The 16,675-nt window shown below is 41.0% G+C and overlaps 1 protein-coding gene across 9 annotated transcripts in view; it reads right to left on the minus strand.

The window, feature by feature from the left end:
• Positions 1-7,365: 7,365 nt before the first annotated feature.
• atp11a (ATPase phospholipid transporting 11A) overlaps positions 7,366-16,675 on the minus strand; it is a 34,579-nt gene continuing 25,269 nt past the window's right edge. Inside the window, exons 27-33 of one of the 9 annotated variants that reach the window (XM_047576678.1) lie at positions 15,778-15,801; positions 14,609-14,674; positions 14,413-14,516; positions 14,153-14,318; positions 11,751-11,878; positions 10,988-11,066; positions 7,366-9,561 (exon numbers count right to left, since the gene is read on the minus strand). In XM_047576678.1, coding sequence (XP_047432634.1) covers positions 11,015-11,066; positions 11,751-11,878; positions 14,153-14,318; positions 14,413-14,516; positions 14,609-14,674; positions 15,778-15,801 — 540 coding nt within the window. In that variant the 3' untranslated portion in view covers positions 7,366-9,561; positions 10,988-11,014. Of the gene's footprint in view, positions 11,879-13,049; positions 13,154-13,379; positions 13,474-14,152; positions 14,319-14,412; positions 14,517-14,608; positions 14,675-15,777; positions 15,802-16,675 lie in introns of those variants that run through there. The other 8 variants (XR_007111415.1, XM_047576677.1, XM_047576681.1 and 5 more) reach the window with 8 other exon arrangements.

Below are 16,675 nucleotides of genomic sequence, written 5' to 3' on the forward strand. Positions count from 1 at the left end.
AGAGCGGAGACAACGAGAGAGGTGAGGAAGAAAGAGCAGAATGAATGCTAACAAAGCTGAATGAAGTTTTCCAAGGCTGCTCAGATTGGATCAATTCAGCAGCGGCTGAGGACTATGGAGGGAGGTAAATATGTTAGATGGTGTGGACAGAGTTTAGCTGTACGAGTGTAGGAGTTTGAATTCAGTCAGTGAGCTCTTTGTCTTCGAGTGAATCCAGGTAAATGAAAAGGATGAGGAGAAATGTGAATTCTCAGTCCAAACCAATTGATTACATGCAAGGTTAGCAGCAGCGGCGGCAATATTGACTAAGACAGTCTCGACGAACGGACGGACGAGACGAACAATCATATCAAGATACTCTACTCCCCGAGTCCTTGCTCCTCCGCGTCTTCTTTTCTTATATCAGATTTTATTTCTCCGCCTTGGATCGTTGCGAATAAAAACATGAAGAAATTCCTCAGTCATTGATTTGATCTTGGTTTCCTTTGAACGCACGGTTCCATCAATCATTTAGGTTCTTTCGCGGTTTCGGACCTTGACTCATCTTTTATGGTTCTTTGAAAACACGAAGCCGGAGTAATTACACACACACAGACACACACAGAAAAAAGAAACATTTGAGAAACAATTCCCTCATCCTCTCTCTGTTAAGACTCTGAACATCTACACCTAGATTTAGACATATCCTATAAAAAAAAAAGTCTAAACTAAACACAGTCGCCCCATTTCTAGAAATCATACTTTCAAATCCAAAAAGAAAGATGCATGTAGCTGAACTATGATCCATCTATCTAGACTCAATTTACAAAGTTTTTAATTTACTTCCTACAATACACAACTTTGTCATTTAACAAATAAAAGTCCTCTTCATACTCTGAATGGTTAAACTTGTCCTCTGTATGAAGTGAGACTCCAGTCTTATCGTCTTAATTGTTAGAATTCAAATAGTCCGTCTGAGTTTGTCACAATGACTTCTTTAAGTGTTCGAACCCAAATAGTGAGAGACGGACAGAAAGTGACTCATTTCTTCAACCTATTGTGTGTGTTTGTGTGTCTGCAATACAAGAAAATCCAAACCAGTACGATTCAGACAGAGGTCCCCTTGAATATACTGGAATTGCTTTCTTCTTTCTCTGGTTGACCTGGCCTAATTATCCGTGTAATGATATAACCCTGGGGGAAAGGAGAGCTGCCTCCACACACACACACACACACACACACACACAGACACGCACAAATAAACCGGCCCCATCCCCATTCCCACAGAGGACCAGAAAGCATCCTGCTGAAAGGAGCGATGGCAGCCGGTGAATTTCACCTGCTAATTAGACTCGACCCTGTCTCGTATTCAGAGCATGGAAATAACTTGACCATGAGAACAAAGCACAATATTATTGGAAACGGTGCGGTTTAAGCAAGAGCTCATCCCTGCGTGCTCTTCATCAGTCTGGCCTGAAACGACACGACGACCTGGAGTGATGCAAAAGTTTGCTTCCGTTGCGCAATTTCTTTTTTTTTTTTCCTATGGCTGCTTTCAGAAAAATGAATTAAAACTCTTTAAAACTTAAATTTTACACATGTTAAATAATATGAGGGGACATACCTACACCGTGCCTAAAATACAGATTTGACACAAAAGTATGAATTGACAAATTGCTGCAGCCTTTGACACATTTCCCAGCAAAAGTACACTTTTTCCATTATTCCGACGCCCAAAATCACAGACGCACAAACACACGCGTCCATCACCGGGCTGTTGACCACTGAGGCGGGTCAGAGCAATTACGTGAGATTGATAGCAGCTACATTTAAAGGCGCACACATCGGAGAAAACTAGAGATGGGGATACGCCGCGTCTCATTTGTCTCGGTCCACTTATGTTTGGCATGTCTAACAATATGTGGTGACACAACAGCTAAGGTTAGAAAATTAAGTGGAGGGAACAAAGTTTGTATCAACAACACGTGTCTTGTGTTTGAAATATTAATCAAACTTTTCTACGGCGAAAGTGTGAAGTCAAAATCTGTTTTCCAACAAATAAATAATAAATTATTCAAATTCGGCTTATTTCCATACATCTAGTATTTATGTGTTTACTTTGCGATGGTATTTAATGTGAGCATGTTTTAGAAGCAACAAAGCGTTCCCATAGGCAGCCCAGTAAAATACACACTCTAAATACAAAATTATACAATTGCACGGATCGTGCTTCAACAAAACACTAGCTTTACGCTGTAGCCCTGCACAAAAAAAATGCCCTCTGGTGGTCAAATATTGTAACTACTACAAATCAATCAATTTCAAATTGCAGCATCAGCTCTTTGGGAGGATTTGGTGTAATAATATTAACACAGGATAAACAGAGAGAATCCATTCAAACTGTTTCCAAAAATCAAAAACCTAAACTAACAACTATTGGTCATTGGTTAAGCTAAATGTTATAAGCTAACTACATGAGCCCAATGCTGTTCACACTAAACTCATCAATAGATCAAGGGTGTTTTTTTGTCAATAAAATATTTGTATTCATCACCTGCGATAGTGTCACTATTGTGCGAAAACCATAAATAAAGACTTTTCATGTGCACATGCAGCTTAAACTTTAGGGAAATTCTGGTGGGAGTTATTTTTTAGATCGACTACTGAAATACTGAAGAGATCAAATTCCCATTGAGGTGTTTTGGAAGCAGATTACAGCTCATATAGCCCATGTATACACAAGTATGTATAATATATCATTTTAATTTTAATAAAATTTGGACACATGTGGCCTTCATTACTGGAACGCACTAAAAAAAAGCACATGATTGATCTTTTGATTGACATAAAAAAAGAGATCTATACATTTACACCTCATCACTACTCAAATACGATCCATTCGACAACAAAAAGCCACCCGACTAAAACAAAACCACGTGAACTTGTAGTGACGTCCCAACGGCAGCAAAACAACACACTGCTCCCCCCCTTTCCTGCGAGTGTCTGAGCAGGGGCAGGAGACGGGATATTTACTGACAACATCTGCCACGCTTGATAAGACGAGGCGTAAAATCAATCAATATGATTGGTAGACACTGTGCAGGGGAGGGAGGGAGGGAGGGGGGAGGAAAGTGTAGGAGATCGGAGAAAACAGAGAAAATAAAAAGGTGCAGAAGGAGCGAGAAAGATGGGGAAGGAAGAACAGATCTCTGTGGTCGTCTCCAAAACCTGAGTCCGGTTTGGTGAGATGAAGAAATGTGACGGGTTTGTGGCGGGAAACAGCAGAGAAACGTCTTGAATTGAGGAGGGGGACGCACGCTAATCAGATCAGTTTGTTTCTGCACTTGTAAGAGGAGACAGTCAACATGTAACAGGCTCCGTCACCTCTCTTTCATATGGGCAATTCTGGCCCATTTCAACCACAGAGATCAGCTGGACGGGATATACTGCTCCTGGATAATCTACATTTACACTGTGTGTTAAAAAAATGCTGCATCATGCTTTCAAATTTCTAAAGGTGCAAAAATGTCTTCACTTTTTAGCATTTTGGCAGCCTTTAGTGACATGTTTCCCTTTTTAGCATACGCATGGACAGTGTGTATGTATATATATATATATATATATATATATATATATATGTACACACACTCAGTTTTATATTTTCTATTTCAAACTTTAGAGTTAAACAATTTAAAAAGAGATCTTTTAAGCCATAACATAACTATCAACTACTCCTCTGAAGATGTGCTGTGGGATCTGTGACTCTAGGACATCGCAGTAGATTAATGAATCAGTAATTACAGCCTATATATGAAGATCACTTCATTCCCTTTCATCATTATATCACCTTCCTCCTTAAAAACAGCACTGAATAAAGTCTGCGGCCTCTCCAAGTCGAGAACCTGCCTGATATTTCACCAGGAAAAAAAAAAAAGCACTGGCAAACTAAAAACACCGCAACAAGTGACACAAAACAAAGCAGCAGATACAAAACCTGAGAAACACAGCAAAGCATCGACGGAATCTGGCTTCGTGTAAACAACAACAACACAAATCCACGGAGGGAAGTTCAAATATCCGTAAACAAACCAGCAGAAAGTATTTAAAGTATTTGACTCACGTTTGAAGTCCTTTCTCGTCTCTGTCGCGAAGGTGAAGTTGTGGCCAAATGACATTTTCTGTGTTTGTTGACAAACGCTGTTTCCCCTCCGCGTCGCTGCTAGCCCTCACCAGCTAACACCATTAGCACCGCCGGAAAAGCTGACTTAATTAATACTAAAACTGTTATTAAATATATGTCGTTGCTTTCTACCGTATTTCCATTTAAAGCTCAACTCAAGGTCTAGCTAGTATTTTGCTGTTTAACTGAGCGCCCTGTCCGAAAACTCTTTTAATTGTTTTAAAGCCGTTATTAATCAAGATAAACATCTTTCACCTGCCTTTAATTGGGCTGCAACGCCCCGGTTTGGCCACTATAATTAAATAACATAAGGCTGCCGTTCGCACACAGAGGGGCGCTGTTTCACCTGTTTCAGTAAGTGTAAAGAAAATGCGTAAGATGCTGCAAGAAATTTTATTTAAAACGGCTCAATGTCTGAAACGTCACTTTCAAAAGACATTTTTTTTTTATAACTGAAATCAAAACGGATCTGGCTTCGTCACAAATATCAGATCTGAGCCTGTAAACATTCAGTCCCATTCAAACCCACTAAAAAGAAGAGGCATGAATAGCAACATACATGACACTCAACGCTAGCAACACACAAAACGCCATCTCCCATGGGTTCATTCTCTTTCAATGAAATGCGTAACACTGAAATGGTAATTTACTGCATGTACAGTGTTTAGTTATGTCTTATTTTACATGCATTTGCATGAATTTGCATATATTAACATACGCAGCAACAAGAAGGGAAAACAGAAGTGATTTTTTGATCCCAAACAGAGGATCACGAGGTGTTACTTTAAATTAAACATTCCTGTTAATTCTCAGACGGCATAAGCTTTGCAGCTCAGATGTGAGATAGAGAATTCACCTTGAGAGGAAGATGCATACGCTGCATTGTTGAGATGACAGCCCCTCAGCCTCCAGCTAACTAGAAGCCTTTAAGTATTGTATTTGATCGAACTGCGTGCGGGGACATTGATGAGAGTGACAGAGACAAGCCGAGGCGACAGATGGAATAAAGTTTCTGCACAATTTCCCTTGTTTAGACATGATGCAGAGGCTGGAGGTGATAGAAAACAGAAGAAGAAGGAGACGAGAGGAGCTAATGGCAATTAGATTTTCTCAGAATCTAGCTAAAATGTTAAAACCGTCCTCCCTCGTGGTGGGAGTGCGTGCATTCATCCTGAAAATTTCACCCTTTAAAATAATGAGAACCTTTGGCTTGGACAAAAGAGAACCCACCCTCCCTTTCCCTCCTCCTCAAAAAAAAAGTGTACTGAGTCATAAACAATCAGTGTAGAATAACAGCAATTTCACAGCTAATTCGTAGATTTCACGTGTGGATGCCTGCATCGCCTCCCTCCATTTAATACCGTGAATAGAGACACGCGTTGACATTACTACCGCGAGGTCCAGCTGTGAGTGCGTCTGACTGTGTGTGTCTGGTGGGTGGAGGTCTTGGGTCTAATGATTTAAGCCTAGTTTGAGTGTCAGGCCTGCTGCAGGGCTCAGAGACGTACACGAGTACACGAGCTATAATGACTCACTGAGAGATGGTTGGTAATTGGTTATCATACACGCCTTATATCAGGGGTCCTCAACGGTTTTCAGGCCAAGGACCCCCAAAGTGATGGAGAGATTAAGTACTATGTGTGTTCTACATTAAATTTGGCCAAGTGTTATTCACGAATATACATTATTATCAACATTTGCATTCACTGTTAAGCTATCCATGGCTGTAATACTGAAGAGTGCATCTGGGATTTCACTTGGGGACTGAATAGGCTCTCGGCCAACTGCAGGCCAATTTTTTTCATTTTTTTTTTTTTTTTTTTTTAAAAGTCTCATCAACCAAACATTTTACGACCTCCCTGCAGTACCTCTGCGGACCCCCTAGGGGTCGCGGCCCCCCTGTTTAAGACAAAACTTTAAAAAACTACACTAATAAGCCTCATCTTGTTTGGCAAATCCCTACAACGAAAAGCAAACATGTGATAATTCAGTAACTTCCTGGCATCTCCGGTTCCACGTGGATCTCTCTGCAAGGATTAAACGAGCTAAAACTCATTAGCACCTCGCTTCTCTGCCTATATTTCCTGTCTTTGTGATGAGCGGTTGAGTTCGACCCTCTTTCCAAACATGTGAAACTTTTCCTTTAACCTCAATTTCACAGCGAAAGAGGACTTTCTTTAAGCGCGCGGCGCCTTACAGGATTACTGGCTCATATTTTTAACAGTCACCTGTTGCCGCAGAGTTGCTCGCTGCAGGTTCAGACTGATAAGTGAGGGCCCCATACAAGTAGACGGCGGAACATCAACAGACACACGCGCCTTTTATTCAAGTTGCTTCCAGGTTTCGGTGCCAGTCCCATTTCTGTCTCCGCCGTCTCATTATGTGGAAGTACTTAGCATATATATTTTTTTTATGTGCTTGGGGGCGTGAATTCATGTTTCGCGATGCGCTTCGGGCAATCCAACCTCAAGCGGAAATCAAGGTGAAGGAAACAGGTGATGGAGAGGTTGTAAAGGACTTGGTTACACCTCAAATTCCACCTCCCACTTTAGAAGTACAATCTGCACGAAGCAACAAACCATAAAAAATGAATTTGAAGGTAGAAACACTGCGTATTTATAGTTTTTAGTTGTGTAAGAGTTGATGATAAATATTCTAAAAAGCCAGATTAAGGTAGGTAGACTATACAAAAAAAATGTACTACTTTTCTTATGTGCATTTTTTTTCTTTCTTCTTCAGCAGACTTCACCTCTGACAGTCTTGCCCTAGATATTTCTCCATCCTTGTCAGACACACTCGCAGGTCTCATCGGGTGCCAGCTGTGGAGGAGAGGACGTGGAGATCAGCGCAGATGAGAAGTGAAAAGGATGAAGGGAAACCAATCGATCCAAAAACCTCCATCCTAATCTTGTTGACGTCCTCGTACGGCGCAGACAGCAGCCCCGCAGCAGCTTAGGGGGGGTAACACGTTACATCTAAAAATTGTCCCGTTTTGTTTCGTTTCCCGAGTGTCATTTACGACACCAGCTGGTACTTTAGTCGTAGATTCACGCGCCGATTATGCACCGATACAAGCCCTGCGCGTGAAACCTCCTTTCGATTATACTTCGCTTATTCGAAACTTCCGATTTCCCAAGACTTCTGAAAAGAAAGACTCTACTGCGTCCTTGTGGCTCGCAAAGAAAGTGCACCGAATAATGTCAGGGTTCAATTTTCATACACTTCTGGCTTTTATTTTGAAGCAAATATACAGTTGCCTGCCGTCCATAGCTACAGAAAGGTTGGCAAACATCCACAATAAATCTTGATATGACTCTGTTAAAAACTGTATACAAAAAGACCCCCAAAACTGTACATTAATTAACATAACTACATTTTTTTTCATATATATATATATATATATATTCATATATATATGTTGTATCTGCTGAGATTTATCGATACCATTGGTTATGAGAAGATCACTTTACCGTAACACATTGTAAAAGAGTGAAGATAACATTCAGTTCGAAGGCTGTCATGTTTAGGTAGGAGTGAAAGATTGGGATAGTTAGGACGAGAGTGACATAACCTTAAATCCACCTTAAATGGCTTTGAAAGTTTCTACAGCAAAGTGTCAATCTTCAGACGGTTCAGTGCATCTGAGAATCAGCTATAACGCCACAGTAATCTCTTTTTCTTTTCTTTTAAGTTATGCATACATACAAACACACGTGTCCAGTGTCCACTCGTAAGCAAGACACAAGTCAAATACTGTCTCCAAAAAGTAAAAAAAAAAAAAAAAAATGTAATGAGTAACAAGTCTCCCGTGATCTCTAGCGTACATACAAAAACTACTACCGTCGCCGTGGGTGTTTTATTGGTTTGTTGAAGATTCCACTGACACCCTGTCAGCTGTAGTAATAAAGAATAAAAGCTTGAATTCAGTTCAACCCCCAGTTAGTTAAGTCCCTTAACTCAGATCAGAATTAATTTTGATCAAGTATAGAGGGCGTGCATTGACGTCACTGCCGCCCGGGGCCACGCCCCTCTGAGTGGCGAAAATATGGTATCAGTAAAAACAGCGAGAAACGGGGAAAATGTGAATTATCAGATCAAATTAAGGACAATTGGACTCGACAATGATCCATACCAACTCTTTTGGATTTGGAAAAGTGGATTCGCCTCAGTTTGAGTTAGTTTTAGTTCAGTTATATTAAATGTACTTAAATAAAAGATGCTAACGCTAAGAGCTTAACTGAGAAGTAAAGCCATACAACACTGTTGCGTTAAAAGGATGATTACAAATATTCAGTTTAGTGTTTAATAGTTATTTAAAACCTATGATTCAAACTGTTGCTGCTAATCTCCATCTTCAACTGTCACTTTTTGCCACTCAGTGGCGTAACCATGGAGACTTCCCCCAGCTGTGACGTCACATGCCTACCCTCTATATAAGAGAGAATATGTTTACTATTGGTTGGACCATCAGAAAGAGTCTTCAAGTTAACAGACAATTCAAGCTCCAATAACATTCTTCGTTGAGGTGGCCGACATTTGACTGCTTCGAGGCCACTTTTTTTGCAGTGGAAAGGCAATATTTCAGCTTCAGTTTGGTTCTACTCATTGGTTCTCTTAGCTTGTTGCGACAATCGGCTGCCTCTGATACGAGAGGCTCCTCGCTGCTCTCAGAAAGGATTTTTAGTCCCGATATGTCTGGTTACCTAAGCCAGTATTTTCACAAAGAATGGAAAAGTGTTGCTGTGATGGTTTTCTTAACGGTGTGTCAGTTTTCGTTAAAACAAAGACATCTTCGGATCGTGATCTTTTCCAGTGTGCAAAGGGGAACTTTACACGTGACCAAAAAAAAAAAAAAAAAAAAAAAACAGTAAAAAATATAACATTTTAAAGACAGATGGGCAAACGTTAAACACTTTAAAACAATTAAAAAAAAATGCAATGAATTTGTTCACCGACTGTTCCTCGGAATAACCTGCATGAAAACTTAAGTTTACATTCACCATTTTACTTTGTTTGTCATTCTCACAGTCGCTCGTCGGTAGTGCATCCGTACATTCATCCCCCGCAGAGCCTTTGCGCCGTCCCAGCGCTTATTAACAGTAGTCGACTCACCAAATAACAAGCAAGCAAAGACAGTTCAGCACAAACAGATTTCGTCAACTAGCACAAGGCACCTAATGTAAAGCAGCTAAACGTATTTCTAGCAGCGACAAGGCTTTGGTTCATAGAAGCACTATTGAGAAGAGTACGTCATTTCTATTCGGTCTCACGAAGGGTGGGGTCGACGGACGAAACAGACGGGAGGATGGAGACGAGAAGATGATGACGACGATGATGAGACCGGTAAGAAAAGTTCCACATGGCTTCAGCGGAGGGAGGTGAAGGAGGAAACAAAGAGACAGCTAGAAAGTAAATGTGAGACAGAGTTGAGACAGACTGCGCCGTGAAGGCCCGTGTCATTAAGGCTTTTAAGAGCGGGATTGCTAAGCTACTGGTGCTATAATCAAGCTAAGCCTAAACAACTAAGCTGCCCATACTCTGGACTTGAAGAGCCCCACATATTTACTTCTGTGTCCCTTTATCAGTTGCTAATATGCAGATGTGAACCTTTAGATCAAATAATTTCAATGAATAGTAACAGTTTTTGGAAATATGTTAACCTGCTTAGATGACTGGCTGCTACGGAATTAAGTTACATCAAGTTTTTGCTTTTGTATCCTGTGCCTTTTATTGAATATGATCATATATTTTGTAGTTCCTGTGTGTGACCAATGCCAGTACAGTTCTTCAGCACAGAACTGATTTCCTAGCACGACTAAAACTCGATTCATGCTTCTGCAGTGGATCTACGGCGTAGCCTGGCATCAGCTGCCCGGATATCGATATCGATACTTCCGATACCAGGCTCTAAAATTGATTCTCAAATCAAAATCTTGATACTTTTGCTACACCTCAGGTCAAACCACAACACAGACTACGAGGCATTTATGATGAGGAGGACGGAAAAGGAGAGCACAGGGTCACAATTAAAATGCAAGTTTTCATTTTATAGTTAAGTTCTTAATTAAACAATTAATTTAATGCTCTTATTATTTTTACTTATTTCATTTGTTTGAAACGGCATTTTCCACATTTTGTATGATTGTGCCCTCTGTTTTTTTTGTCTTTTACGGTATTAGCTCGGCTATATACTAAATGAGGCCACTGCCTCAGTATACTTCAGAAACTCAACACAGCTGACTTGTCGCCACCTAGCGTTTGACTTGAGCAATTACAGAATGATGCCGACACCAGGCACACGAGCATGGTGTGGATACTTTGCAGAAGTATGAACCAAGCTTAAATGGACATGTGTTCTTTAAACTTTAAGGCAACAAGAACGGCACTTGATGTAAAAAAAAAAAAAAGAAAAAAGTTTTTTTTTGTTGTGTTGGGAAATACAACAAAATGTATACAATCGAAAATCAAATCCGGTTTTTCTTCTTCTTTTTCTTCAGAACTAAATAAACACACAATATTTGTATCTGTTATCATCCAAAGGAGCTCGTAGTATCTTTGGTACATGATTTTGTGTGATATTAAGGCAGCAGGCAACAGCAAGGAAGTAGCCATTTCTACTGGATGCCATCACTAATAAATATGTCACATATAAGGTGTACACTTAAAGACAGTACACAGACACACGTACATCTATCCCACCAATCACGCTAATCTACCCACATGTGAAAGCTTAAGTGTCGGACGCGGAGCTAAAGTTGGTAGAAAGACCAACTGTAAATCCTCAACCCAACACTTTGGCTTTTCCTCCTCTACTGCAGCCCTCCTTACAATGTTGTAGGATCTGACTCCAGAGTCCTACGGAGTGTTTCGGGATAACATGTTTGCACACAGGCAACACCAGTTAGTCCTATGGAAAATGCAGAACGAGACAGAGAGAAGGAAAGAAGGCGAGGATGAATTAAAAGAGGAGGGAATGTCCGGTCAGCGAAACCTCGAAACCTCTTCATCGTCATTCCCGCCATCATCACAGTTCCATTCACCACAACTATTAAAAATCCTAATAATTAAAGTACACTTAAAGCTGCCCCCCAAGGCAGATACAAGTAAAGGGCCAGTGCACATGTTTTAGTGGGAAACAAAGCTTGTGGTAAATACACAGAGCCCTTATATGGAGTCCAGTTACGAAGGTCACGTTCTTTGTAATCCCTTCATCAGATTTAGAAAAAAAAAACCCTGCAACTTAGTCCGTTATTTGATTTCAGCTCGGAAAATAAATTAGTTCCAGATACTTTTGGGCAACTTTACATTCCACGTGTTTATCTGATTCGCTGTTTTGTTCAGTTCAGCTCAGACTGGATACCACCGTGTGTGATATCGGGGTATATGAGTTTAAAAAAAAAAGAAGAAGAAAAAAAGCAGCAGACAAAATTATAAAGGTCAGACTGAGGTTTCAGGCCCCGCCCCACTGTACGAGTGACTCTGCTTTGATTGGCGGGAGCCGTCTGAAAATCGGAGGAGGGGGGTGAATGTGCAGTAGTCTGGCGCTCTTTGCCAGCGCGTGTACATGATTTTCTTGGAAAGGTTTTCAGACCTTCGGGGGTTCGGGGCGTTCCTTTGGTTTTCCGATCCTCGCCGGTGGCTGCCAGACTTTGGCGGGGCGTGGAGAGACGCCAGGGGGGTGAACTCCGACAGCTGGCCCTTGTATAGTTTATCAGCGTTCTGTGTGAGTGGAGGGGGGGGACAAAAAGTGGAGAAGTTAAGTGGGCAGGAGAAAGAAGAAGAATATATAACACATGGTACGTGTGGTAGCTTTCAGAGAGCAGGTGGAGATGACATGGTTATCTCATCTGGCCACATTTTATACCCTGTCCTGTTTCCTCCTTCTACAATAGGACTCAATCTCAGTGGCTTCCCCACTAATGTCCTTCTGACTTTATTGGATCAAATGACTGCAGTCATGCTCACTTCATAGCTGCTACTCAATTAACATTAACTCGATTCACTGCAGTAACATTTTTTTTTAAGCTAGCTAGCTAGCTTGTCCTAGCAGTGATCTTCTTGTCTAGACAATTTCATTGTTTTTAGAATTTCAAGCTTTTAACCCTTTAAAGCCTGAACGTCTCGCCGGTAATGCGTAAAAGCCCGCGGTATTTGAATTACCGTAATTCACAGTGGTTTGCGCTATTGACAAAATTCAAAAAGTATGGAAAGTTGTGCTTTTATCTGGAAGACATTCGTGACATCTCAAAGATGTAACTAACTTTGTTTTTTTTACCAAGAAATTCATCGACATAACTCTCTCTTGCGTCGCTCCGCAACCCGCAGCAGCGGTGCGTCATAATTACCGTAATGGCAGCTTTTTTTCTCTCTTCCCAGTATTCAACCGCACTTTGAATTCTGTCCATCGGCGAGTTACGGTAATTCAATTTTTTTCTTTTTTTTTTATGCGCAGGCGGATGTTCGGGTCTTAAAGCGTTAACTTACTTTCACGTACTTGACCAGCTGTGACGATCATGTCGTATCCACTCAGTTTAAGCAACGCAACACAAGCATGTTAAGTATAAAAAAAAACTTAAATAAATAAAAAAATCCAAAAAAAATATCTGTAACACCACAAGCTTGCTTCGTGGAAGCAAACCATGCCAAACAACCCATGCATGAACATCCACTCCCTCTGTGGTAGCAGTTAAGTCTTTGGCCCTAGCAGTAATGACATGTGTCACTAGATGGCGCCCAAGCTCCATATAAGGAAACACCCAACTGGTAGCCAGCACGACATACATTACCTGGAGAAAACTTTTAATACCTTCACACAGATACACAAATACTTGAACCCACGTGTTAGTCAGCTAAAACAACCCACCATCAAACACACAGTAGCAGGGTTTACCGTGCTGAAGCCCTCTAGGCTTCTGTGACAGCTACTCCATCTATTAAGGAGTCTGAACTCAGGAAGGCCATGGGCCTGTCAAACCTTCTCTTATCTTTAAATTGCTGTGGACACACATACGCACATTTACAATTGGAGACAAACACATTCTTATAAAACAACAGCTTATAAGGGACACGCTATGAATACACAGGCATGCACTTAGGCAAAAATGACTTCGTGCAAAACTGAAGCAAGGGTAAAAATATAAATATAAATAAATAAATAAGGGAAATATAAAGGAAGGAGGGATTCTACGCAAAGAGACAGGAGGAAAGGCAGAGGGGTCACCTCCTGGAGGGCTGGGTTAGAAACTCATTCTGCTGGAGGTCTGAGACAGCATAAAGATGGTGGAAGGCTCGGAGGCAAGGCATCGACGCTTAGTCTGCCACAGAGGAGAACCAGAGGGAGAGGAGGAGGAGGAGGAGGAGGAAGGGTGACCAGGAGGTCAGAGGAGGAGGAGGAGAGGGAAGAGTTAAAACTCCGAAAGTCATCCGTCAAAATGATCAATTAGTGAAAGCAGAGAGGAACAGGAGCTAGAGAGAAGGCTCAGCGCATCTTAGAGGATCAGAAATATTTAAGAAAAGTTTCATATTATTAGGTAGGTTAACAGGAGATGGAGCCGGTCAAAGTGAGAATATTTACAACACTGTTACTGCAAACAAAAAGCAAACACTCATTTAAAAGGCTGCATCTAAACTTTATACGTGTCTGTTCTGTTATAACGATTGTCTCGATCTGTTCACGAGAAACTCTTTAACGGTGAATGTCCTCTCTAACGGCCGCTCTGTCTGAACGCATGCATCTTAGGAAGAAAGAAGGAGCACCGCACGCAGACGGAGACCAACTTACGTCCAACAAAGCGGGGACGTAGCCAAACCCGGCGTACATCTGGTGACCCACGGTCATCAATCAGTTAGAAAAGTCACAACTAGCGGTTTATGTATGAACAACAACACGAAGCAGCAGGGGGCGCCGTTCCGCCCCATCGCAAGAGTTTTTCGTTAAAAAAAAAAATAGACAAGTTTATATTTGAAAGTATTTAAATTGGCCTGTGTTCCCACCTGTATGCGTTCAGTGGTGGTGGGCCACAGCGCCCTCCAGATGACCTTCTTCACCACATCTGGCAGCAGACTGGCCGTTATCAGGAGGATTATGCTGAGCCAGGCGGGGCCGCTAGACAACATCTGCATGAACACGTAGTACATCCTCTGGTAGTTGAGGAAAGGCCTGTGAGCAAAGAGAAGGGAATGGAGACATTTTTAAACGGAAAAGGGGTCGACTCCACTTTTAATTTTTTAATTTTAAAATTTTTTAAGCATACCAGATGATTCCACCCCAGAGCAGAGAGAAGACCACGAAGAAGATCAGCGAGCCCCAGATGACGAAATGGTTGATCCACGTCCAGTAGTGAGTATCTAGAGCCAACTACACGACAAAAAAAAAAAAAAAAAAAAAGCTGAATGGTATAGATTTAACAAGGCTTAATCCAGCGTATATATATGTGTGTGTGTGGTTACCTTAAATGTAACAGTGAAGACTAACACAGTGAAGACCAGTGTCCCAAACGTCCAGTTTCCGAACATCTACAGAAGACAAATGATGACAGTCGGGTTATTGACATATTTCTGATGAGATCAACTCTGTGACAAATTCGTGATAGGTGAGCTTTTACGAAAAAATAAACCCAATAGTCAGTAAAGATTCAATCAATCAAACAGATGGCAGGGTGCTCAGGTGTTCAGGTGAAGCTCAGGCGAAGCACGGGTTATCGGACGGATGAGAGACGTGATAGGTGAGATGGTTCTGAATGACTCAAGTGTCGCCGTTAATCTCAACCTGCAAGGGAAGCTTTTTAAAATGTCCTTTTCGGGACGGGCTGTGCGAGCTCATTTAAGGTATGCAGTTTAAGTTTAAGAGGCAGGGGTGTCACGTTAGCCTCTTAGCCTAGCCTAGCTTAAGTCTGACCAGCCTACGTGAGCAAATGCATGCGCACACATGGTGGTGACGAATGAAACTGTGACTGTATTTATTTTTAAATGAAAAGTAAAACCTCCTCAGTGGCAAACCAAACCACTCAAAGGTCATATTTTACCAAATTTATTTCATTTCTTGTATTCTTCCATCATTAAACACCATTAAAATACCTGCAATGTTCCCTAAGATACACAATAAATATAAAATATTTAGAATATAAAATATGATGAGGTCAATTTCAACGGCTGATCTGCTTGTTTGTAACGTTTTGAAAGCGTCTCTCGGTTGAAACATTGCCTGCGTCTAGTGTTTCGTTACAAATAAGTCCTTAAGTTTCACGTTCAACAAAGATCTTCTACTCGAGCGAGGATCACCATCGACTGGAGGAGAATTAGATTAGAGAGGTCGCTAAATGTCTCGAATGCCGTGTAATGGAAGAAGAGGTCGCAAATGTTCTCTTTATGCGTCCTTTTAACGTCCCAATCAAACAGTGCAAACAGGATATGTAGGTCACTAACAGCTGGGCGTATGAGCATGGATCTAGGAGAAGGTGACCACTACACAAAAGCCTAGAGGTGATGTGTCTACAGCAAGCACTGAGGGCTGGACATGAGATGTTTGTTTCAGGCTGTGTGATGCCGACCAAACAGAGGAAACTAGGAGGAGGAGGGTGGGGGGGGGGCAGGTGACAGAGATACAGGGACAGGCTTACCATCTGTGTGTTGGTTGTCATTAGCTGGGAGGAGGAAAGAGAAGCAAAAAGAAAAAGCAACACAAATTTAAGAGGATAGGAAGAAGAAGAGGATATGGCCCGAAGAAAAAACAAGACAAATAAAACAGCTTTGCGGCTGAAGAAGAAGAGAAAATAAACAGATTAGATGCAAAATAATAATAATAACAAGAAGAAAATCAAGTGAAATCAAGCAACTCAAAGTGGTCCGAAAGGTTTCTGGGAGAATAATGCCGCTTGGAAATCGAAAGAAAGGATCGTGCAAGACCTGTCATGTCATATGTGAAAGTGAAACCGTCAGTACACTGATATAATCTTTTTTTTTTTTTTTTTTGTCAAGAAAAAATGTACAGTAAAATAAATGTTTTGTGCAAAGCCATTATGAGACTTTTTACCTTTGTTTTTTTTAAGTAAATATCAACTCTCATGCTGGGAGTAAAGCTTTCATGTCAGATTTTGCTATGACTCGACAAGCAAACAGTACATCAACTTTTTTTTATCTTTTTTCTCTTAATTCAAGAAGAAACACGTGGGATTAAAAAGGCAAGGATTAAGTTTGGTTTACGCTCTCTAAAACATAGGTCTTCAACAGGGGGTCTGCGACCCCTAGAGGGTCTGCGGAGGCACTGCAGAGGGGGTCGCAAAAATCTTTGGTTGATTAGACATTTTTTATACATTTTTTAAAAAAAATTCCCACAAAAATTTAAATTTGTTTAAACATGAACTGGCCCGAGAGCCAATTCAGTCCGTAGGTGAAATCCCAAGATTGAAATAAAATAAAAAAAAGAATACTTGAATAGGTTACACTGAAGAAGACAGACAGCAAATTATAGATGTTGAAGTAAGCAGATGATGTATTGTTTCCATTATAAACGGAACT

Source organism: Mugil cephalus, chromosome 23, assembly GCF_022458985.1.
Source record: "Mugil cephalus isolate CIBA_MC_2020 chromosome 23, CIBA_Mcephalus_1.1, whole genome shotgun sequence".
NCBI lineage: Eukaryota > Metazoa > Chordata > Actinopteri > Mugiliformes > Mugilidae > Mugil > Mugil cephalus.